The sequence below is a fragment of the Dioscorea cayenensis genome, chromosome 2, assembly GCF_009730915.1.
Source record: "Dioscorea cayenensis subsp. rotundata cultivar TDr96_F1 chromosome 2, TDr96_F1_v2_PseudoChromosome.rev07_lg8_w22 25.fasta, whole genome shotgun sequence".
NCBI lineage: Eukaryota > Viridiplantae > Streptophyta > Magnoliopsida > Dioscoreales > Dioscoreaceae > Dioscorea > Dioscorea cayenensis.
This window is the reverse complement of record NC_052472.1, coordinates 3,784,239-3,809,290: the sequence shown is the minus strand read 5'-3', so window position 1 is coordinate 3,809,290 and position 25,052 is coordinate 3,784,239. Positions and strand designations below refer to the sequence as shown.

General features: G+C 32.7%; 2 protein-coding genes and 1 non-coding gene across 4 annotated transcripts; 2 read left to right on the top strand and 1 right to left on the bottom strand.

The window, feature by feature from the left end:
* The first annotated feature begins 610 nt into the window (after positions 1-610).
* LOC120271890 lies at positions 611-6,606 on the top strand. Its single transcript, XM_039278576.1, has 3 exons — positions 611-673; positions 3,735-3,861; positions 5,915-6,606. The coding sequence occupies exons 1-3, from the start codon at positions 611-613 to the stop codon at positions 6,604-6,606; spliced, it is 882 nt and encodes a 293-aa protein (XP_039134510.1).
* Positions 6,607-8,163: 1,557 nt separating this feature from the next.
* On the top strand, positions 8,164-8,321 carry LOC120282021. Its single transcript, XR_005542874.1, has one exon. It is a non-coding gene; the product is annotated as a U4 spliceosomal RNA (small nuclear RNA).
* Positions 8,322-9,134: 813 nt separating this feature from the next.
* LOC120276508 (thiol-disulfide oxidoreductase LTO1) lies at positions 9,135-18,225 on the bottom strand. 2 transcript variants are annotated; one of them, XR_005541261.1, is made up of 8 exons: positions 18,054-18,225; positions 17,689-17,962; positions 14,752-15,008; positions 14,559-14,671; positions 13,099-13,246; positions 9,911-10,048; positions 9,471-9,608; positions 9,135-9,403 (listed from the first exon to the last, which is right to left on the bottom strand). XR_005541261.1 is itself a non-coding variant. In XM_039283270.1 (7 exons), exons 1-7 carry the CDS (start codon positions 18,129-18,131, stop codon positions 9,531-9,533), a joined length of 1,086 nt encoding a protein of 361 aa, XP_039139204.1. In that variant the 5' UTR covers positions 18,132-18,225; the 3' UTR covers positions 9,135-9,530. The 2 variants fall into 2 exon arrangements, 1 of the variants encoding a protein (XP_039139204.1); XM_039283270.1 differs by having other exon boundaries at positions 9,135-9,608.
* Positions 18,226-25,052: the final 6,827 nt, after the last annotated feature.

Here is a 25,052-nt window from a genome sequence, read left to right as displayed (position 1 = left end):
AATTTTTTAAATTAATTTTTTTCACAACTCTATTTAAATTTTACAATGGCTTTTTTATATAATATTTTATGTTTTAGTCCTTATACATTTTTTTAAAAATTAAAATTTTTTCTCACAACCCTATTTAAAATTTACAATGGTTTTTTAATATAATATTTTAAATTTAAGTCCTTATATTTTTCTTAATTTAATTTTTTCTAACATATATCATTTTTAATAAAAAAAGCACATATCATACGCTAAATGGATGAAAAGGATAACATATATTATAAAAAGATTACGACAATCATATATTAAGAACAACTACTTGGACCAGGTGCATTGAGACAATTCCGACGACTATGACCTTCATTTCGACATAAACCACAACGCTTCCACTGATCGACTTCTCTTATATTCATTTCATTACGAATTCTTGTAGATTTGGGACGCCCTTTTAAAGGTCTTCGCATTGTAATGTCAGGACGTAGACATGGACCACTGTAAGGAGTCTAGTACCCCTCATTGGCCACTATTTAAAATTCTTTACGGTATACATAGTTTCAAGCCTGTAAACATTATCCACGAATTCCTGCCATTGTAGATGGATGGAAGCACATGCCACAATAACATGGCGCCAAGGAAAATGAAGTGTTTGAAACTCACCACACCATCGTGCCCTCAGATCAATGCGGTAGGTACTATCCACACTGCCATGCTGTGGTAGAGACAATTCTTCTACCATGAAGGAATTCTCTGTGATTACAGATTTGACCATAATAATTTCAATTAAATTTATGATGATTGTAGGTTTATGAGAAGGAAATTATTGACAAATTTAATAGGGTTGTCAGAAAGAATTTAAATTAAAAAAAAAAATACAAGGGCTTAAACGTAAAATATTATATTAAAAAACCATTATAAATTTTAAATAGAGTTGTGAGAAAAAATTTTAATTTTAAAAAAATTATAATGACTAAAATGTAAAATATTATATAAAAAAACCATGGCAAAAATTTAAATAGAGTTGTGAAAAAAAAATTAATTTAAAAAATTTATAACGTTGCAAATGTAAATATCATATAAAAAACTATTATAAAATTAAAAAAAAAATCTAATAATAACCCGTGTGCAAAAAAACAGTACCATGCAAGGTACTTTTTGCTAGTAATTAATTTAAAATTACTCATTTTGGTAAATAATTTTAAAAAATACAATATTAAAAAAAACCTACAAACATAGACATGATTTTTTGTATTTTAATTTTGAAACAATAAAATAAATAGATGTATTGTGTTTTTATTTTAATTTTTTATTGTTTTCCATATCTATATATATGATTTTTTTAGTTTTTTTGTTTATATACTATATTATTTTTTATTGTTTTATTAAATTTATCTAATAATAATATTAATATTTGGTTAGTTTTTTCTGTTCATTTTTTTTTGTTAAGTGGTTTTATTTTTAAAAATTTAATTTTTAATAATTCTCATTATTAGAAACCTGTAGTCTAAGCAGAGGTATTCATGCTACTGTAATATTAATTTGGTGTATGTTTTATTTAGCTATTACTTTCTATCAATTTCTTTAACATATATACCTTATTTGTTTTGTTGCTTTTTGTTTAATTAAAAATGACTTTTAGGTCTTAAGTTCCAATCTGCCTTAAGTATCCTAAATTTTCTAATACCCTAGACAGCCCCCACATTTAAAAATAAAAATAAAAAAATAACACATTGTAAATTTTTAATTTATTTAAAATTAAAAAAAATGATAATTTATCTTCATTTATATGATCTTTAAGCTCACCTCCCTCAACTAGCTTGTGTAATGTCACTCAAACCTATTAGGGGTGTTTGGTTTGGAAGAGTGGAATGGAAATGACTCCTTATATTGGGTAAGGATTTGTTTGGATGTAGAGTAATGGGAGTGGAAAGAGTATTGAGGAAGGAGTGAAGGGGTTATGATGGGGTATTCTCAATGACCTAAAAAATGGGGTGGATTCTTCATTACTGACATGCAAAATGACCATAGTGCCCTTGATCAAATGACCATGTTGCATGATTTTATTGTGATTTGATCGGATGGTTATAAAATATTTTGATGTTTGTACGTTGAATGAATGTTGAATGATGTTTGTTGTAATTTGATTGGATGGTTAAGAATATTTGAATGTTTGTATATATGTTGAATAAATGTTGCATGATTTTGTTGTAATTTGATCGGATGATTATAAATATTTTAATGTTTGTACGTTTGAATGATGATTGTAATTAGTTATTTAAATCTATTAATTATTTATTTATCATAATATTAACAACAAATTTGTACATTAATTAATATGAATGGCTAAAAAGATAATTATTATGGTTCATAATATATTTATTTAAAAATATATTTAAATTGATAATTATCTATTTATTATAATTAATTACTCACTAATTACTGATATTAACAAAAATTTTAGTAATTTTGTGACTTATTAAAATTAAATATTTATTTATCATAATTAATTTACATAAATACTTAAATATTTATTTAAAATATAATTTTCATAACTCATTTTTATAAAGGGCATAAAAGTTATTTTATCACACTTTTTTACACTTTTTCCCATTCGGGTCATTCCTACTAAACTATCTCTCCAATCCTTCCAACTAAACAAAGTTTTCATTCACATTCCTTTTTCAATTCTCCTCATTCTCATTACTCTTCCACTCCATTCCATTCCACTCATTACAAGTGTATAACAAAAAAAAACTCGAAGGATATAAATGTGTTCAAAAAATTTAGATTATTACACCACACCTACAAGTAATAAAGCCATCACAAGTTATTTTTTATGATTCATCCATGTCAACCATCTCACCAATATTCTAACTATGACATATTTAAACATATCTTAATATTTTATTTGATGAGTGTAGGCCAAAACTTCACACACGGACCTGGGTCTAAAATGAAAATTTTCTTTCTAGTGAGACCCTCGCCTAGGTGTTCGCACCCTCAGACTCCCACAAGTGATGCGGTTAACGTTTCGCCAAGAATACCATTAGAGTCTACATTACTCAAAATGTATACATACTTTGGCATACGGACCAAGTATATTTTGGAATTTTCTTTAGATATAGATTTCTGAAGTAGGTCCAGAGTACCAAAAAAAAATTACAATCACTCCTTGGTCTTGTGAAATTTATGAAGATCCGCAAGAGATTTTATTTTATTTTTTTTACTTTTTATTTTTAACTATATAACAATTTTAGAATAGTTTTACTTCTGATACTTTTTAAATAATACCAATCTTGTGCCTAGTTGGCTTACTCTTTGAATAATACCATTAGTTAGGCATCCTCACCTAAAACCCAAATTTATTAGAAACCTTAGTGAAATTAATTGAATACTTTTTAAAACTAAATTAAACCAAGCCAAACCAACTAAATTTCTGAGTTTTTTTTTTCCGTTGATAAATTTCACTTTTGTTTTATGGCTTTACTCGACACATATCTAATATTATAAAATTAAGAGAAAAAAACTTAATGATGCTAATCTTGTGCTTAGTTGACTATCATCCTTTGAATAATAACATTAGTTAGGAATCCTTCACCCACTGCTTTAACAATTTGTGAGATAAATTATGCAGCAAAAGTTCTATAAAAGAGATGTTTTCTATAGTTAATTAGAAGAGAAATAAGCCATAAAGATGCACACATTGATATCTCTCTTTGTTCTTAGTTGTTGTTTTCTTGTTGTCTTAGTGGATTGCTAGCAAAGCAGCTTGCAAAGACCCATACTATGGAAAGTGTTATGGGATCCCTCTTGCATGTCCTCCCGGTTGCCCTAAGCTTTGTGAGATTGAGTGCAAGGCTTGCAAACCTTATTGTGGTATGTGTCTCTCCCCTCCCTCGCATAAATGTACGGATAAGTCAAAGTATCCAACCCTCGATCCTTGATTTTGAAATACCAACTTATTAATTTTAGCAATGATCATCTTTGCTCTATTTTTCCTTTCTTTTACCAAACTATATGATATATTAATAATATTAATATTTAATTAATAATTTGATGTGGTGTATTAATAATTAGTGTATATAGTTATCGTTACATCGTTACAATAGCCAAACAATTAAAGTATTTGATTTTTATATGAAAGGTTGAGGGTTTGACTCTCTCTCAATACTTGGTTTGGACAGTCAATATCATATTAGCTAATATAGGATTATTAGGACTTTTATCTTTTAACATATAGCCCGTTAATTGAAACATTGGAGTTTTTAGATGATCATTGTTTATCTAATACTGTCATAAGTTTTTAACAACCCAAACCCAGATCCGACGTGCCTCGTAAATAATTTAGTCTGGACTAGAATGTCCCAACTTAAAAATATGAATCCCATGGCTCAGTTTATGGGCTTGGCTCTTTGGATTAATTATTGGATCGGGCTAAAATCAGGCCAGTTGGATTGGGCTTGAATTGGCTTGTTGTTATTTTCTTTTTTAACTTAATTAAACTTTGTGATGATTTAAAAATAAAAAAGTAAAATAAAAAAGTAAAATAAAAATAATAATTAATAATTTAATTATCTGATTAGCATTATTACATTTTTTTACTCGAGAAAAATATTGTATCACTACAATATGCGTACATCTCAACTAGGTTGGCCCCCATTCATTTGTCAATCGTATACATTATTTTAACTTATAATAATACAATAAATAAAAATTATAAAAAGAAAAACTTAAACTACAATTCTTAAATTACATTCTACATGAGTTTAATTTTTTTCATTTCTTCCTTCCTTCAATGTTTCAATTTTTTATGCTTCATGCATTTTTTACTTGCAACTCCCAATCTTTAAGGCATATTAGTGTTTCAACTATTGATGGTGCTAAACTGCTCATCTCTCATAAAACTCTACCACCTGCACTAAAACCGTTTCTGATGCTATTATCAAAATCTAGAATAGTTAGTGTATCTCAAGTAGCTCTTTTCCCCATGATCCAAGTAGGCAAAAACCAACTTGTTTAATTTATTGTTATTTTTAATTTTTAATATTTTTAATATTTAATTTTTTTTTTAAAAAATATTTAATAATAAATCCAATTGGTCGGCTCATGGGTCGACCATTTCGATCAGTCCAAAAAAAGTCCAAAAGATCTAGCCCACGAGCAGACTCATCACTTAAAAATGATATCTATATCCAATTCATGATTTGTATGGGATCGGGCTTGGACTAGTCCATCAAATATTAACTCTAGATCAACTTTAGATCAGACTTAGGGTGGTGTTGGGCTGGCATTGGGTTAACCCGTGGACCTTGGACCAAATGATGAGAATGATCCATATAAATTATTTAATAACCCAAATATTAAAATATATATAGTAATTACATATAGTCAGTGATATATTAGATATTAGGATATTTTTTTATAGGGCAATATCATTATTAAGGTAGCATTCCACATTAAATTATAAAGAAACTCTACATGATAAAAAATTCATGTCTTATATCAACAGTCTTTTTGTTTATTGGTATTGAATATTTTATGTAGGGTAAATATTTACTCAAAGCCCATGTAAGTTGAGAGCACCGTTACTTGTTGAGCTTACTCCATATTTATATACATCCTTGACACACGTTTATCGTATTTCATAAAAAAAAAAATCCATGTCTTATATACAAGAACAAAGAATTTATTGTAATATAATTTAATTATTTAAATATATTGTTTTCTCTATTCCTTTTGTTATCCATCCATTTTTGACTCTATACGCTGATGCCTGATGGACTGTGAGCTATTATTATAATTTAATAGTTAGCTTGTAATTTTTTTTTAAGAAAAACATAATTCTATACATTCAAATCGATACTTATTTATTTAACAAATATGATTTGATATTAATATTATTATCTATAACCGATATTTTTGTGTCTAGCATGCGACAAGCCAGGAGCTATATGTCAAGACCCAAGATTCATCGGAGGCGATGGAGTCATGTTCTATTTCCATGGGAAGAAGGACAAGGACTTCTGCCTCATCTCAGACCCTAAAATCCACATCAATGCACACTTCATTGGCAAGAAGAGCAAAAAAGGGAGGGACTTCACTTGGGTGCAAGCCATTGCCCTTCTTTACAAACAACATAAATTGTACATAGGAGCCAAAAATGTCACACATTGGCATGACACAAATGATAACATGTTGATGCATTTTGATGAAGGAGATGTACAAATTCCCTTCGGCGAAAGCCAGGAATGGCGGTCCCCGAAAGCGGGAATTATCGTCAAGAGGACCGCGATGACGAATGTAGTAGAGGTTGAGGTTTTAGAGGTGATGAAAATGAAGGTGAGAGTTGTGCCAATTACAATGGAGGAATCAAGAGTTCATGGTTATGATATTAGTGAAGACGGCAACTGTTATGCTCACTTGGAACTTGGTTTCAAGTTTGAGTCACTTAGTGGTGATGTAAATGGTGTTTTGGGACAAACTTATGCAAGTGGATATAGAAGTAGAGTCAAGATGGGGGCTGCGATGCCAATAATGGGAGGTGCTAAGAAGTTTCAAACTTCAAATATTTTTAGTGTTGATTGTGTTGTTTCTAGGTTTGGTTTGGAGATGAGTATTTGAAGGTTGTAAGAGATGGATACGTGTCTATGTATTTGTCAAATAAGATAACAATTAATATCTAATGAAGTAGTTCAATATATGTGCCTATTTAGTTATCCTCGTCCTTTAATTGGTAAAGTGTCAATTTAATAATTATTTTAAAACTTTTTGTTTTATAGGAAATTATGCATTTGTTGTAATAAAAACTAAAACAGCTGACTTCATATAATGTTTAGAAGGAGAAAAATACTTCAACTGCTCTCATTACAGAATATATTCCAAAGCATGCAAATTTTTTTTTAATTTTTTTTTTTATAAATGTAGGTAAACCATAAGATCATGCTCATAGTGAAGAGGGAAGACCATTTGCCACTAACAACTAGTGGAGAAGGCACAAAAAATCTAATCGCTATTAAAAAGAAAGATAATTAATTAAGTCCGAAAGCTACACCTGATCTAGAGTGTGGGCCATACAAAGTGATGTAGGTGATGAACACAAGTGACACGGATGATGTTCGTGACACGACTGAGGTGCAATGGCGCAATGGACAAGAGGTGATGAAGTCAACATGCATGAAACAAACACCTTAACAAGGCGCTTAGGTGAAGATGATGTGAACGACCTGCCATACTAATATCACATTCGACCCAACTTAATTTTAAGCATATCCAAGGTCCAAAATAGTATTAGATAATTTAAAGCTATTTATCATAAATTACAATCAAATTTTATATTTATCTTTTTTATTTATTCTACTATTTTTGAATTTTAATAATAATAATTAGGGAAAAGTACAAAAAAAAAAACTTGTATTTTTCGAGATTTGCAAAATAAGGAATGCGTTTATTTATTTATTTTATAATATGTGGTTTCTCAATTTGCAAAAAGAGGAAAAATCGTTAATGATGTTAAGTTTGTCATTTTTTATAAGGGCAAAATTATCCATTTATGTAAAAAACCGCTAAGTGGCACAAAAATATGATTTTTTTTTAACATGAGTTTGTTTAATTTTTAGAATTTAAATTTTTTTTATTTAATAGAATTTTGGAAGAAATTAATAAACTTAAAAAATATGTATATTATTATGTCATATAAGTTAGTTTCTAAATGAAATGAAGATTTTGCCTCTTTGAGTTTACACCGTTGTTGACTTGGTAATATTTTTTCCTTTTTTACAAATCTGGCAAAACACACATCATAGATAGAAAAAAAAAATTCACATTCTTTATTTTGCAAATCTCGGAAACCATAAAATTTTTTTTTTATATATTTTTCCTTAATAATTATTACTCACTCTATAAGGAAAAAAAAAATCAATAATAATAATAATAATAATAATAATAATAATAATAATAATAATAGTAAATTCTATGTAAGTAAAATGAAGACTGCTTGTGCATAAGGTGAAAGGATAATTATGTAATTAGAGGAAACCATGAGGTGATATTTATAAATTGAAGTTAAGATATATAAATAGAAGAAGAAAGGGAGAGTTTTAGTCCCACATCGGCCAGTAAAGAAGAAGGAGGCGCTAGGGAAAGTGTATAAAATAGAGTCCTAGGCTACCCAATAGAAGCATCTTTGCGCTTGGGGCAATGACGCAGCTAGTGAGGTTATAACCGAGGCGCGTCAATTGCTGGTTGAAAACTATTTCCAAACCCCCTCTTTGGCACTGGGTTCAACCCTGTGCCTTCGAGAATTTCTGGAAGGGCTCCCTCTAACCCAGGGTAAAGCCCATCAATTCTTTAAATTTATTAAATTTTTTTTGTTTTTTTTTACTTGATTTTATTTTGTGGTTTATTTATCAAGTTCTGATAAAAAGCTATAAAGGTGACTTTATTTAAGTGTTTTAATTGGTAAGATTTACTTCTATATTCTTAAGTTAATAGTTTTATAAATGATTTTGGAAATAATTTTATTCAATAATTCTGGGTTTATTATCATTGTGTCTTAATAGAGTGCAAACTCTAATGATATTGGGAGTGTCTTATTAAATTTCTGATAAAAGGTTTATATTGGGAGTGTTTTATTAAATTTTTGATAAAGGTTTAAAGGTTTAATTACTGTATAGGTTTAATTTCTTTTATAATTTACAATGACCTAATTTGACTAATATAGACTTAATTGTACCTAATACATAATTATAGGGACATGTGGTAATTAAATCATAAATAAATAAATAAAAATTTTGGTTATTGTGACTCAATCGGACTTATAAATGAATGACATTAATGGTTTAAAATATTAATTAATAAAATTTATTAATTAAACCTTACAAAAATTATAATCAACGTTGAATTTTAAGTACAAACAGGGCAAGATGGCTCTCACCAGCCAACCTATGTTTTTAGCACAGCACTTGGAATATGAACCCATATTTTCCTTAGTTTTATAACAAACATAAAAATTTCTTTAGACAGTGTGTTTTTACACTTTATCACCGCTTTTCATTAGAAAAATGATAATTTTTTTTACTATAATTTAAAAATTAATATAAATTTTTCTGACATTAAATGAGTGATTCATCCATTTTATTTACAAATAAATAAATAATAATAAATAAATACATAAAAAATTGTCTTCACCCTCAAGCTGGATGCTGGCTACCATTCAAGTTTGACAATTGAGGATCATTGTGTATCACTACTACCTACAATAAAGATTGAAGCAAAATTCAAAGCCATGTGCTTCTTATTACAAACAACACTACCAAATCTCTCATCCTCTTTTAAATTCCCTTGTACAAACTAGAGATGTAACCTCCCATTAGCCGATCTTTCTCGTATCCCTGTGGTCCAATTCTTGATCATGATGCCACTGCAATGTGATGTATTTTAAGTGGAATGCTACATAAATTAGCTAGCAATGTTGATAATCGACTCACTTAATCTGCTCTATTTGTGATCTGTCTTGCTCCAGCTCACTGGCTGCTTTAGTACATTCCCTACGACCGTTGAGAATCTGCAAGAACAAATCCTGATACCTCTGCAAGATCCTTCAATTCTCGCTCTCCATCTATATGCTGGAAAACACACAAAATAAAAAAAATTTAAGAAAAAAAATGGGAAAGAAAAGGATTGAGTTGTTTGCAATTAGGTCTAAACATGATCATAGAAGATGCAACTAGAGTTTTCTTTTTCTTTTTTTCACATAGTACACAAGTCATTGAATGCTAAAGACATCAATGTAGATTTCAGGTGAAGTCTTGTGATTTTCGTAATGTTTGACTAACAATAATTAACAATGTGGTGGTTTGTTATTCCTGCTGATTCAACTTCAAGTACAAATACTCAAAAAGAAGCAATTTGCGAAGTAGGCCCATACCTGGTCATTAATAATCCATGTGGGGAAGCCTTCGACTCCAGCCAATATACATTCGAAAGCAATTTTTCTGCCTTTTCCAATTCCATCTGGATAGCATTCGACATAGTCTATTATTTTGGCAGCTTCCTTTCCAAACATCTGCGTCAATGGCCATGAAAAGGGAAGTTTATTATGATTCATACAGTAGCACGAACATAAATGAGTTACCGATCATAATATGCCAAAATTATACACCCAAAGACGTACCATCCATTATACAGAATTCCATATAACAGGTTAAATATTAGCTAGAAGCTCACTCCACTGTCATGATTAGTGGATCATACTTCGTTTCTAACTAAGCAAAACCGTAGATAAGCTTTTCAAGTATATTATTGACAATATTCATAGAAACCTTGCGAAGTAGCAGCCAAATTTTTGTCAAATTTGTTAGACATCAACCCCTTATTTCCAACAATATTAGCAGAAACAAAATTGCTGAAAGAATCCGAATTATGCCTGCCTATTCTTGTACCTTAAGCCAACAGGTAGTTGAAATTACTTATCACAAATTTTCTCTCCATCAGCTTTAATCCCCCAGCAGTCATCAAAGAAATGCTTTAAGAACAACTCAACTGCTTTCATGCCATTTCTTCTATGCACTTAGCATTTTCTTCCGGTTTTGCTATCTAAACTTTAAATCATTAACATAATGAAATTTGTTGTTTTGACAATTTACTAGGGTTTAAAGCCACTAACGGCCACCTAAATGAGGGCCATCTTTTCTCTCAACATTTTGACAGCTAACTGGCTACCGCTAGTGTGGCAGCTGATGTGCAAGATGTGGCATACGATGCATGAAGCCATGTCAGTTCGAGAAGACAAAACAAGTAAATTGCTCCGATCAGGGGCCAAAATAGACAAATTTTCACTTAGAGAAACCAAAGGAATAATGAACCTGTTCCCAGTTACTGTAATGAAATTGGGAGTCAGTTCCAACTCCAAGAAACTAATCCAATACTTATATAAAATATTTCAAACTGGTTCTGATCATAATGCCTTTATTGGATCTAGATTTTCAGGTTTTGACCATCTCTCCACTATATCAAGAAAAAGGGAGGATAATGATAAACTATTCTTATTTTTTCAGAAGTTCCAAAACTCCAGAAAATTAGGACAACTGTTTACTAAGTCTCAAAATTTTGGAATGTTCAAATAAATGAAAAAGATAAATACTAGTTATGAACAGTGGAGGATAGTCATAGAAATTGGGTGGCGATTGGTTACATAACTAGAGAATCAAGTTTCGCTGCTAAGTAAATCCATATGTTGATTTGCGCAAAATTCTACCTGAATTTCGCCCATTGGCACTCTTTACTCCTATTAAACCTTAGTTTTCTCTGCTTCTCCGCTGCAAGTTCAAAGAGCATTTATAAATTTAATAAACTTGGAAGCACTGGCACTAAACTTTAACTCAATACTAGCTTAATCCACAGTGACAACAAACATCGGCAAGCCTGCACTTTTTAAGAGATCTTTTCCAAAGTCCAACTCCTTGGCCATGATCTCATTTTGATATTGTATTCTACAATATATTATAAGTAAATGATCACAACATAGTATTTCGATTTAAGTTCAATTCCCAAATTAAAATAGTAAATTCCTTGTAGAACAGGTAAAATTACTCTATTTTTATAGAACCATGTGAGTGATCAGAGGTATCTAGTGAACCAAACATATTATTTGGGTTCAAATCAACCCAAAAGGTTAAGCTGATAGTATGAGAGACCTAGCCTATATATTCATATTCATATTTATCAAATTAACCAATGTGGAACAAATCTTGGTTGTGCAGCAGCAGTATTATAATGTCAATGATCTAGAGATATTACATATTATCACTTATTAGGTGTTTAATCTGATATGGTATGATAAGGTAATAATAAATCCTGAGGTCATGTTGGTAACCCTAATCATTTTGTTCTCTTTAAAATAAAATGTGGTCGCATCTATTGTAAATTAAAAGGCTGCTTTTGAGTATCTAGAACCATCAGTTAATTATGAGCAATTTTCCTTTGGTTGTTGCTATGTTTAATTTGCATTCCACATGATATCAAGAGTTGGGTTGTATAGCTTCACTTCTGCCTTACTGAATAAGAATTGAGCTTGATCAAACTCACTCTGATCCCATGAGAGCATCAATATTGCCAGCTTCAGCAGATAAGTTCAGAGCTTTGTCATTTAATAAATATGCTAATATTATAAGGCCTAGAGTCCCAGTCTCTTCCAGTTGTGACCCCCTCTACCACCTTTCAAGTAGGTCAAATTGATGCAACCATGCTTAATTGGTACTTGGATGATGGTGGCTTGGGTTTGATGTTAGTTAAACCCAATTGAACTGAATAAAGATTGAACAGCAGTGCAATAGTTTAAGACTTCACAAGGATGAAGACATTCCCACCCTTCTTTCTCTGTTAAATCCTGAATTAGAGGATGGGAATTTGTCTTCTGCAGATGCTTCTAGATTATTCAAATTAATAAAAATCCCACAATTTCTAACATTCAATCCATGATATTCTTGATTAAGAGGGCCCATTAATACAAGGACAAAAACTGTACTGTAAGAAATGGTCCAGAACAATCAGTTAAATACAGAAGTCTAGGCAATTATAATAGCCTTTTCAGTTCAAAGCCGCCACTCAGATTTGCTATGGTTTATTTATCAATTTTCTTTTGTTTGAACAAAATATTCAATTCAACAAGTTCAGTTTTAAACAATTTATGTAGAAGAGATTCCTTACAAGCCACTAATTGTCTCCCAGTCAGTAATCATCTAGCATCTCCTAGCATAGTCCAGAAAAGTGATTTGAAATTCTATGCTATGACCACTCAGAGGACTTCAGTTTGGACACTAGCCAGTATTTATTAATTCCGCATACATATACAAAAAATAATTCTTATTGCTCATGGATGAAAGAATGCTGGTGGTTTACGGCCGACGTAATAAATATGATTTGCTCCCTCCTAAAATGAAGTATGCATACTATAGAAATTAAAAATTTTAAGCAAGGTGAACAAGAGAAACTACATCATGAACTGGAATTTACTTCCAAAGGCAATAGTTGAAGAAAATGTCAAAATTAAACACCTTGTAATAATTAATTCTTTTCTATAAGAATGTAGATAATGAAGATTATGGACAAGATAACCTGTTTCTGCTCTTGACAATGAGTACACCAAAAAGCTCCATACATCTTAGCACCAATTGAGTGCAGGTGCTCTGCAAGAGAAATAGCCCATGGAGTTGATTTACTTGTTATTTCTGTTTTAAATGGTTCCAGTTCAACCTCATTTGAGCTGCATGAATTCAAAAGGCATGAACAAGTGAACACTTTCTCCATAACAAATGGCCAACAGAAACTAATCATTAATCAAACAACGACATGTAAAATCAAATGTAATGAATCTTTTGCCAAAAGAAGATATTGAAATGGCATTACTGATAAGTTGCAGATCAAGTTGTTGGTCACAGACCAGAAAAATGTCTAAAAAATGCAAAGCTAGAAACAAAATTTAATTGAACAATTTCATCATCTAGATGAATAGTATGGGAAAGCAAAAAACAATCATCTCCTATTTCCCTCTAATGCTAAGAGTATACAACCTATTGTTGTAAGACGTTAATAGTCAGAGGCTTTCAAAACAACACATAAGTTTTCAAACAAATGACATGAATATCTGTAAGGAATAAGCAATGTTCCATCATAAAATTTATGTTCATGCCAAAACAAAAAAACCCAAATGTAAATAAACATGGGTCCACTTGAAATTCACACAATCAACAAAAGCATTCTACTGAATCAAGGGGAGATTTTACCAACTGACAGCATTGTACTTTACTTGTCCAACAAATAAGAGTTAGGGCTTTTCTCCAAAATTTTGCATCAGCAATGCAGGAGGAGTCAAACAGATAGAGATATGCTTTAGAGCAGCTAAAGCTTAGCCTGATTAAAGCCCAAGACTCACTTGATTATCTAATATACAAAGCCTAGCTCAAGATTAAATACTTAGCTCAAATATATCTCGAACCAAGATCAGACTTAGAACACCTGTTTAAGCTTGGCTGGAAATAACTTTATTTGGTATCTGCCATATTTAAGAGTAAATATACAACCTCTGTATCTTACTTTGTATACATAATAAATTCAACTGGGTTAGTTATGAGGTCTGAAAGTATCATTTTAACTCTTGTACGGTATATAAACAACTTCATAATTTCGTACAATATATTTGCAAGCAGAAAAAAACCAATCTAATGCAACCAAATAGCCTATTTCTAAACAAATTTATCTGACATGCAACTAAACAGTCAACACAAAGGCATGAACTATGTGCATTCTTGGATTAAAGTAGATGACTCCAAGGTAGTATAACCACCCACATCCAGTTTCTGACCATTCACCCAAATCAGATCGCTTATTCATATTTACGTCCTAAATGGAAATCCTCAGCTAACTAATTATCATTGAACATAAAATGACTGCTATGCTTATATAAGCAAGCAAATTGACAATAATTACCTAAACAGCATGCCATTGAAATAACAGTAAAACAAAAATTTATAGGCCATTCATGGTTTGAAAATAATAATTGAAATCCAAACGCTTACCCTAGAAATTGAGGTGCAGCAGTTGTGTATGAATAACTTAAAGCAGCAATAACAGCACCTGCAACAGCTAATTGCAGTCCAAGTACCTTTCGTACTTCTTTCATGCCTATATCCTACCATTAGACATATAAGCAAAATGAATGCCTTGCAAGTAACAATTATTTTATAACATGAAATAAATAACAGAATGCACCTTTAAAGTGATGAAGGATATGCCAAAAGACAGAATGGCAGAAAGGATACAGTATGAGCAGGAAGTTCCAGCCAGCTTTGTGCTTAAAATATACAGAAAATAACCACTTGCTGCTGCCATTGATGTTGATGTTCCAAGTAACAGAAGGCGAGCATCAGCTTCACCCAGTCCAGAAAGCAAATCTTTTCTAATCTGATGCAGAGAGAGCAATGTAACCAAACCATAGGCAACCATGCCAACTAAAGGAAGAGGGATTCCTGGAATATGCAATATGAAAGTTAATGAGGAACTCTCATCCAAGACAACTGTTTTAAGTATCTATCCAGTCAGTAATCAGTTATTCACATAAAGAATCACCATCTGCCTCAACGAATATAAATAAAATGACAATCGCATGATAGTTCCTTTCAAAGGAGTTGTTGAAAAAAGACAAAGTATATGGCCATATGGCCCATTTCACCAAGATTGAACCCATATATAATTATTTCATAAGAAATAAACTAAAGAGAGTTTCAACAAGACAAGAGGGCTGCAAGTCTCTTCAAAAACATCCATCATAGTAATGGCTCAAGCCCTTGTAAAGTGACTTAGATGGATTTCAACTTTTGATGGAACGAAATGCACCCTTAAGTTGATTGCATGTCCAAGTCTAGCAGAATACAAGCAATTTGCCTATAATAAAGAATAGAAGATATTTATAAATGAATATCAACACAATAGCAAGTTGAGAGACTCATTTGTTTAACTTGGCAATCACATTACACAATTGTCTCTTGCTCTTGGGTAAATTCCTCAAACTCTAGGGAATATAATCATTTCTTCTTTGGTTTAATATATTTTAAGAACTTCCAGATGCCACCACTAAAACATGAAATTGCATTGGTAAAAGATATTCAAAAGTCTGGATGCCTATCCTTCACAAGGAGAAGTGACAAATCTATTAGGATCTCCAAAATTAGTGTCCATTCACATCAACTGGCAATAATCTCATAGCAACAACTTCAAAGATCCCACAAGGCACCACTAAACATGAAATTGCATAAGTAAAGGATATTCAAAAGCCTGGATGCCTATCTTTCACAAGGGGAAGTAACAAATCTATTAGGATCTTCAAAATTAGAGTCCATTAACATCAAATGACAATGATCTCATAGCAACAATAGGGCATTTCTCATCTAATCTACTATTAAAAATTTTGAAATGTAAAGCTAAATAGAAAAGGAGATATAACTCTTTTGTGAAAAACTAATAAATTTTTTCCCTCCCTACTCTCATTTACTGTCAGATGGCCTTGATCCAGCTTAAAAGCTTAGGCGAATAGGATCTTTAACTAGTAACTCGACATGAGCTAGGCAAATTTTACTAGCAACACTGCATTGGCTCTAATACTATGTTATATGAGCTCAATTTATCCTAAAAACTTAGGTTAATAGGTTTACAAACCGAGGTTTGCGTATTCAGGTAAACAAATATTTTTGTAACTGATGTGGAACTATTAAGACTATATCAAATTAATCCCTAATTAAAGAAAAACAATTTTGAATAACACTAGGAAAACTAGCACTGTGTCTAACTTTCCTTCTGGTAAAAAGTACACAATTCCATTCCTTTTTCCAAGTAAAATGGGCTTACTTAGGGTATAGTCACAAAACAAGTGATGCATAGAGAATTTAACCTATAGCGCTAGTGCAATGTTCTCTATTATCAATGTAGATTAAATAGTTTAACAGGAAACAGGAAACAGCTTGCCAAATGTTGTAAATTCCATCCGTAGATAGTAAAATGGCTCAATGAAGGAACATTAATCATATCTCACGCTCATATTCTATCGGATCACTACATTCATCAGCACTAAGATTAAAGATTTTCACAATAGCAACAAACAATAAAAATAAATAAGCAAATATTTTTCATTATTCTAAGTTGTGCATGTATCAAGGTATTTGAAATCTGGATAATAATCACTGGTAATCACAGTTGACTAGGCAAATGATATTAGTAAATAGCCCAGATCTGTCAACAAAAAAAAAGAAGAATTTTTTAATCATTCTGCTATCACTGCTTGCAGCTTGTACAATTAATAATGTATTCTCGTACAGTACAGTAAGAGAAAAAAGTTGCAATAGTACAGTATTAAATCAGATATCAACCAACATGTTTCTCCAACTGGCTTTTGTCATGGAAGAAAATGTCAACTATTAGTTGCCATTTAGTCCAGTGCCTCTGTAAATTCAAGTTTAGGTCCCCATCAATAAGATCCATGAAAATTGTCTTATAGGTTCTCCTTACGCATAGGATACACAACTAAGGCATAGTATACATGAGTAAGGGTCCCAGCAGCATTACAATAATAATCTAGATTCCATTCTTGTCTTTCATTTTCCTAAGAACAGAAACGTACAAGCCATTGATCACAACAGTAGCAAAGTAATAGCTGAAAGAACCACAATTCAGCAAGGACAAATATTGGACTCGACAAGTTATCAAAGCCAGGTAATTGTCATCCTCAGTCATATGAAAAATGTTCATGTATTAATGAAATATCAAAGCTTAAAAAGCTGGACACTTTCCGGGATCCTGCCCAAAAGGGCTTCTGTATGATGCAAAGGCTGGTGGCCGTTCCAACCTGAGCATAGCAATGCATTTAGTCAATATACTATAAAAGCATGAGAACATATGAGAGGACTTCTTCCCAGATTCAAACAACAAAACACGATATCAGAACATCAAATTTAGTTTGAAATTATCATTTCCACATGCAGGGTTGAAGAACAGTCACATAGTTATCCAAAATAAAGTATACTTGAGACAAGCAACGTGCAACATATTTAAGTTTGCCAATGGCACACACGTATATATATATTTCACAATCAAACAAATCCTAAATCAAATAATAGAAACAAAGCAACAAATTCAAACAGCACCAAGCGTAATTACCGAAAATGGAGGAATAATCACTGTTAAGAACATCACTACAGCTCCCTCCTCCAACAGGGCAAAAAGCCTCAGAATTAGTGAGCTTCAAGTACGTAAGATACCCAGTCTCAAGAAGCCCTAGACCTCCGAGACCCGCACGCAAAATAGCTGCAGAATTCCCTAAAAGAGAAGCCTTTTCGGGGGCCTTAGCATCCAAAGAAGTCTCACGAGCAGAGGCTGAATCTACTTGCGGGGAAGGCTCAGTGGAGCACCTGAAGGGCACTCTTACAGCCCTCTATCAGAACAACTAGGGTTAGTTGACGAAAAAACCATTGCAAATCAAGCAAGAAAGAGATGCAGAGAGAATGAGAGAGAGAGAGTAGTACCTTGAAACGTGCTGGGGAGGAGGGGAAGGGGAGTAGTGGAGGGCGGGAGATGGCGAAGACCATGGAGTTGATCGCCATGGATGACTGCAATGCTTTGCTCGAAGAGAGAGTCTTTCGTTCGATCTCAAACCCTCAATCCATTCGTTCTGTACTTCCCCTCCTCCCCGGTTGGAATTTTTGCTAATGCTTTTAATTTTTTTACAAATACGATAATTACAGGCTTACGCACATTTGTCTGACCGTGCATCCTCACTCGAAAGCATGGGATTTGAACTGCAAAACTGCTCTCACATAAGGGCCTCTTTTATGGGACCCTATAAATCGGAGAACCTTCACCCCTTGCACATAATATATTTTTAATTATAATGTATTGGGTGAGATTTGAACACTAAACTCCCGTGAGAATGAATGCATCATTTATTCGGCTAGCCTAATATTAACAATTTTTGTTCTTTTTTGATAAAATGTGTAGAATTTTTATGTAGCATAATAATATTTATTTATTTATTTATTTATTTATTATCTAGAATTAATACTGGAAAAATTGTATGATTTTCTAATGATAAGAACATTTTCTATTACAATGAGGTCATAACAATATTAAAAATTAATGTATATATATATATATATATTACAATCTTTTCTGTTAGTATGTTTCAATTATTGTAGTCATTTTTTTTTGTTATTTCCTAATCACTTTTTTTTCATTCTCTCCTTGTAATAAATATCAAAGTTATACCTTCTGTTTTTTCTGTCAATTTAATTATTAGAAGTTTACAATGGCAGTGACCATCAACAAAAACCATCAAAAATTCTTAAAGTCCTTTCTTCCTATACAGTGGAGATCATCCAGGATTAATCTTCATCTCTCATATGCTCACTTGCCCCAATTATAATACATGGGCCCAACGCTAAACAAATAGCTATTAACGCCAAAAACAAACTCGGGTTCATTGGCAACACCATTGTACAACCATACCAGAAGGAAGGTGTCACCGAAATCTAGTGAAGGCGTAACGAGCATGGTGACATCATGGCTCTTGAACGCTAGTTCTAAGGAAATCGTTGATAGCTTATTGTACTTTGATATTGCCCAAACATTTTGGATAGATTTGAGAGACGGATTTTAACCAAACAATGCCTATGCGTCTTTTTTTTACAAGAAGAACATACAGCCCGAAGGCCCTGCTAGTCAATCAGGGGCGTGCACAAGCCTCGGTGGAGCAAGCAGGGATGGGGCCCTGCACACATGGGTGTTGGGACCACCCGCACACAACCACTGTCACATCTCCCAGAAATGTACTCTCAGCCAAGAATCGAACTCTCACTACTTGGTGAAGAGCTCTCATCTGGGCCACTGTAATGAGCCAGTATGATGCGATCGTTGCGTACGCATGCCTTTTTAGATCAAACAACAACTTCAAAAGCCTTGTGCAATGATCCCTCGATGTTAACACATACTATACCCATCTCAAACCCTCTAGAATGAACTCCGAGAATTTTCAACTGGCTCTAAATTATCACTATGGAGGAATGAAGAGCTAGTCAAACTACCAATAACAAGAGTACGTAATGCAATTTCTCATTGATAAAGATCTAACCTTATTACAGTTAAATACAATAGTTTCCAAATCATACTCCAATAAGATGTGGGATCACCAATAAGTTCTCCATCATCCTACAAGATCTTCATATTTGGTTCCATAGGAATGGAGGAGGGTTTACTCCCAATGTAACCATAGCTTCTGTCAACATGTCAAGTGCGTATTTCCTCTGGCAGAGTGAGATTCTCGTACTAGATCTTGCTACTTATAACCCAAGAAAATACCGGAAGGCCTACAAGTCCTTCATTTTGAATATCCTTTTCAGTACTTTCTTTACATCTTCCACATCAACATTGCCATTATTGGCTATCACTATGTCATCCACATAAACAATTAAAGCAATGAAAATATTACCATGAGATTTTATAAATAGAGAATGGTCACATTTTGATCTATGGAACCCTTCTCGTATTAATGCAGTAGAGAATATAAGGAACCATTGCCTTGAAGCTTGTTTCAGGCCCTAGATGGACTTGCGCAAGAGACATATTGCATTAGGAGGAAGCTCCCCCTACCCAAATAGAGTACCCTGGTGGGAGAATCATGTTTACCTTTTCATTGAGATCCCCAATCAAAAAGGTATTGGGCACATCCATTTGAGTAATTGACAATCCAAATATAGCAGCTTTTGAGAGAAGAACTTTGACAGTTACAAGCTTTGCAACAGGAGAAAAAATATCAAGGAAGTCGATTCCAAATTGTTGAGTAAAACCTTAAGTAACAAGAAGAGCCTTGTGTCTTTCAATGGACCCATCAGCTTTATGCTTCATCTTGAATACCCATTTACAAGCCATAAGACATTTGCCGAGAGGTAATGACATGACAAACAAAGTACCATTGCTTTCTAAAGCGCGTAACTCTGAGTTTATTGCACCAAGCCAAACAAGAGATTCAATGGCTTGGTGAAAACTTTGAGGTCAAGTATAGGAAGAGATGGCTATAATGTAGTTGTGATAGTGAGGTTTTAATTTAGCATAGGTAATGAAGGAGGAGATGGGATGAGATGTAGATTTAGAAGTTGTAGAGTAGCAGTGATAGTCAGACAAGGAAGATGGAGGGTTTGGATACTATGAGATCGAGTTATGACTTGTTTGGGAGATATGAATGTGTCTTGAGATGGGAGTATAGGTGGATCATTTTGTGAGGAAATAGGCTTTGGATAAACCTGATCATTAAATATGTCTTGAGGAAGTGAAGGTTGAGAATTAGAAAAACGAAAGAGTGTCTCATGGAAGATGGTCTTTCGTGGGATATATATAAGAAGCTTATATCCCTTGTACCCAAAAGGATAGCCTAGAAAAACACAAACACAAGCCCTTGGGGAAAATTTATGGCATTGGCTTGGGAGAGTGGAATTGTAGCATAGGCAACCAAAGACATACATACAGGAGTTTTATGGGTTTTTGTGATTTAAGGCTTCGAATGGAGTCTTATTTTCAAGTAAAGGGGAATATGTTCTGTTGATGATATGGATATTTGTTAGCAGAAAATCACCCTAATATTTCAGTGGAAGCTAAAATTGGAACATCAGTGCTCAGGCAACATTTAAGATATGTAGATGTTTTTGTTCTACTATAGACTTTTGTTGTGGTATTTCGACACAAGAGTGATATGGTATAATGCCTCTAGAATGGAAAAAAATCAGTGAAGGCTAATTCATGAGCATTGTTGAACCTCATAGACTTGATATTGGTTTGGTATTGGTTTTATTTAAGGGTATATAATTCAGGAACTATTTTAGTGACTTTAGCTTTAGTCTGCAATAAGTATACCCAAGTAGTCCTTGTACAGTCATCAACTAAAGTAAGAAAGTTTTTGTGTCCCCCTTCTGTGGGAATATGAAATGGTCCACATATATCGATATGAATCAAATCAAAAGGCTTAGGTGGCAAGTTATTTTTGAAAACAAAAGGGCAACGTTTTTGTTTGGTAAAGCGACACATTTTATAGTGTGGACGTAAATGAGAAATAGAATCAAAACATTGCAACTCTTTAATTAAAAACTTACAGTTTTACATTCGATGGGTGACCTAACCTACAATGCCATATGTTCAGTTTGAAAGCAGAATTACAAGTGGGCATAGAACTACAAATTAAAGTCCCCAGATTGAATATGTAAAGGTTACCTTTTTGTTTACCCTTCCTAATCATCAAGTCCTAGGTGAGGTCCTAAATGATACATGAATTAGTTGAAAAGGTAACTTTGGTGAACAAACAAGCCACAACAATAACAAGCAAGACTTCAAAAATCACATACCACCTTCACTAGGACAATGTCGAATGGCATCAACAGCAAGAGAGATGTATCGAAATGAGACTTGTTAAATCTGCAGAGTCATGGACATATCGCAAAAATATGTTGGCATCTATCTGAGCATGTGCAAGCTCAAGATGAGATTCCGAAGGCATTAGATTTACTCACCCTAGACAACACAGTCTTTCACGCTTAGTAGACATTTGACATAGGAAGCTCTCAACACATGATAGGTAATCTTGGTATGTTAAAATATATATGTCCATATTTTGGTAATGATTCTGTAATCATCAGAAATGGCTCCCTATTAGGAATTAAGTCTATTGGTGATGCTAGTATTAAAAGAAGTAATCAAATTCTACCTTTAAAAAATGTTCTACAAGCACTAAATCTAAATAGAAATTTATTATTTATTAGTCAACTTATGGACTATTATCGTATAAATTGTGAATATTTTAATGTGGATTTTTGTGTTGAGAAAAGGGAGACGGGTCACAAGATGATGACATGACAATTAAAAGATGATCTATATGTTATTTCTAGTCCACATGAGTTACATTTCTATCATAGGTTCAATCTAGTACTGTAGAGTTGTGGCATCAGCGGCTGGGACATCCTCAAACATTTACTCTTAGGTTGCTACAATAAAAGGGGTTGATTGATGTTCAAAGATCTAATAAGTCATAGTCTCCTTTTGTGATAGTTGTCAATTAGCCAAGCTTAGTAAATTGCATTTTTCTTATTCTAACAATTTTAGTTAATCTATTTTCGTAAAGTACATCGTCATTTGTGGGTATATCACTAGTTTTATCTCTTGGAAAATTTCGTTACCATGATTGTATTGTTGATGATTTATTTATTTATTTATTTATTTATTTTTAGCTAGACTTGGCTTATTCCTTCTTTACAAACAAAATCTAAATTTATTGATGTGTACTTGGCTTTTGAACAATATGTTGCTAGGCAATTTGACCAAAAAAAAAAATTAAAATTAAAATCACTCCGATGGTGGTGATGAATTTCTTGATTCAAGGCTTAGTTCTCACTTTCAAGTGCAGGGAATTGTCCATCAAATTTCATGTCCACACGCTTCGGAGTAATCAGGTATGGTTGAGAGTCATCATAGAATAATCCATGAGTTAGGTATAACAATGTTGTTTTAGTATGTTGCTCCTTTATACTTGGTAGTAGAAGTATTTACAATAGTTATTTTTCTTATTAATAATTTACTACCAACTGTTTCTTAACTCAAATATACCTTATTTTAAATTGCAGGGGGTCCACCAAATTATTCTTTTCTAAGGGTATTTGGTTCTAATTGTTTTCCATATACATGGATACATGCAAAAATTATAGTGATCGACATAAAGGCTATAAGTGCTTTCATCCATCTACACAAAAATTATTACTTCATGTCATGTAGTATTTGATGAGACCAAGTTTCCTTTCAAAAATCAGCAAACTCATGCTTCCAATATTTTAAATGAACATTGGATGAGTATTTTTGATTCCTACATTGTTCTTTCTTTTCCTCACAACACGTCATCTTTGCAGGAAATAAATGCTTAAAATTCATCTCTTTAGTCACCTACATTGCAACAACATACCTCTCTTGAAGATTCTGTGGAAGCCACATCTCCCTTTAAAGTCTCAACTTCTGTTTTAGTGCATGAACACTTGAATACAATGTCTGGTGACATCCCTACTCAAACTAATTCATCTACAACACCTAGTTCTAACCAAGATAGCTCAGTTATAGAATCCATCTTTTCGAACCTTCACATGATGAGTTTGGAGAGCTCTTTAGGGGTTGAAACAAGCACCCCATGCTTGGTTTGATCATTTTAGTACTTTCTTTTTTAAACATGGCTTTTTTTGTAGTATGGCTGATCCATTATTATTTGTTTTGCATTGCTCTCATGGTACTCCAATCCTTCTCTTATATGTTGATAATATGCTTCTCACAAGTTGAATTTTACTACTTCTGGCTTCTTTTATCTAGCTCTTACACATTGAGTTTGCTATGAAAGATCTTGGACCTACTCATCACTTTTCTTGGTATAGAAATCACATCTACTTCTGATGGGTTGCACTTGTCTCAATCTCACTATGCTCTCACCATTCTTGAAAGAGTAGACATGGTAGATTGCAAGCCTATGAGTATGCTACTTGAAGCAAAAACAAAGGAACTTCATAATACTACACTTATTGATCCTACTCCATATCTTGGCATAGTTGGCGCTCTACAATATCTCATCATCACTCGGCCTGATCTTGCATACAATGTCAATTTTGTGTCTTAATTTATGCATGCTCCCAACCAGTCACATCTATAAAATAGCTAGATACATTTTGTGTTATGTCAAAGGGACTATCAATTTTAGTCTTGATCTTTTTTCAAACACTACACTTGATCTTTGTGCCTTCTCCGAATCGGGCAAGTTGTCCTCTCACTCGTCGCTTGACTACTAGATACTGCACTTTTCTTGGTGAGCAAAAAAAGCAACACACTATTTTGCGGTCTAGCACCAAAGTTGAGTATAGAGCCATGGCACACATTGCAACTCAAGTTACATGGTTAACTTCTATTCTGAAGGATCTTGATGTTCAGTAATCTCAACCTCCAATTCTCTTCTATATGACAATATCAATGCACTACATATATCAATCCTGTCTTTCATGCTCAAAGCAAGCACATCGATCTTGATTATCACTTTGTTCGTGAGCTAGTTACACTCGGTATTCTTATCACCCAATATATCTCTACACCATATCAAAAAGCAAACACAACACAAAAATAGGTCTTTAGCGGGTTTTTTTAATATTTAGTGGCATTTTCAGACAAACGCCACTATGTTAGCGGTGCATTTTTTAAAATAATTCTTAAAAAATAATTAAATTGAAAAAGGATTTTATTTTAAAAAAATTAGGCTAATTTAACCTTATTTGTTTTTTTAAAAAGTAAAATAGCTCCTTTAATTTGTATTATTATTCTTTTCTCTTTTTGGATTTTTTGTTTTTACTTTTTGATTATTTTCTCTTTCTCTTCTTTTCTAGTTTCTTTTTCTTCTTCTCCTTATTATCCTAGCTTTAATCATCATCATCATCATCTTTCTTTCTTGCATTTTCTCTTCTCCTTCT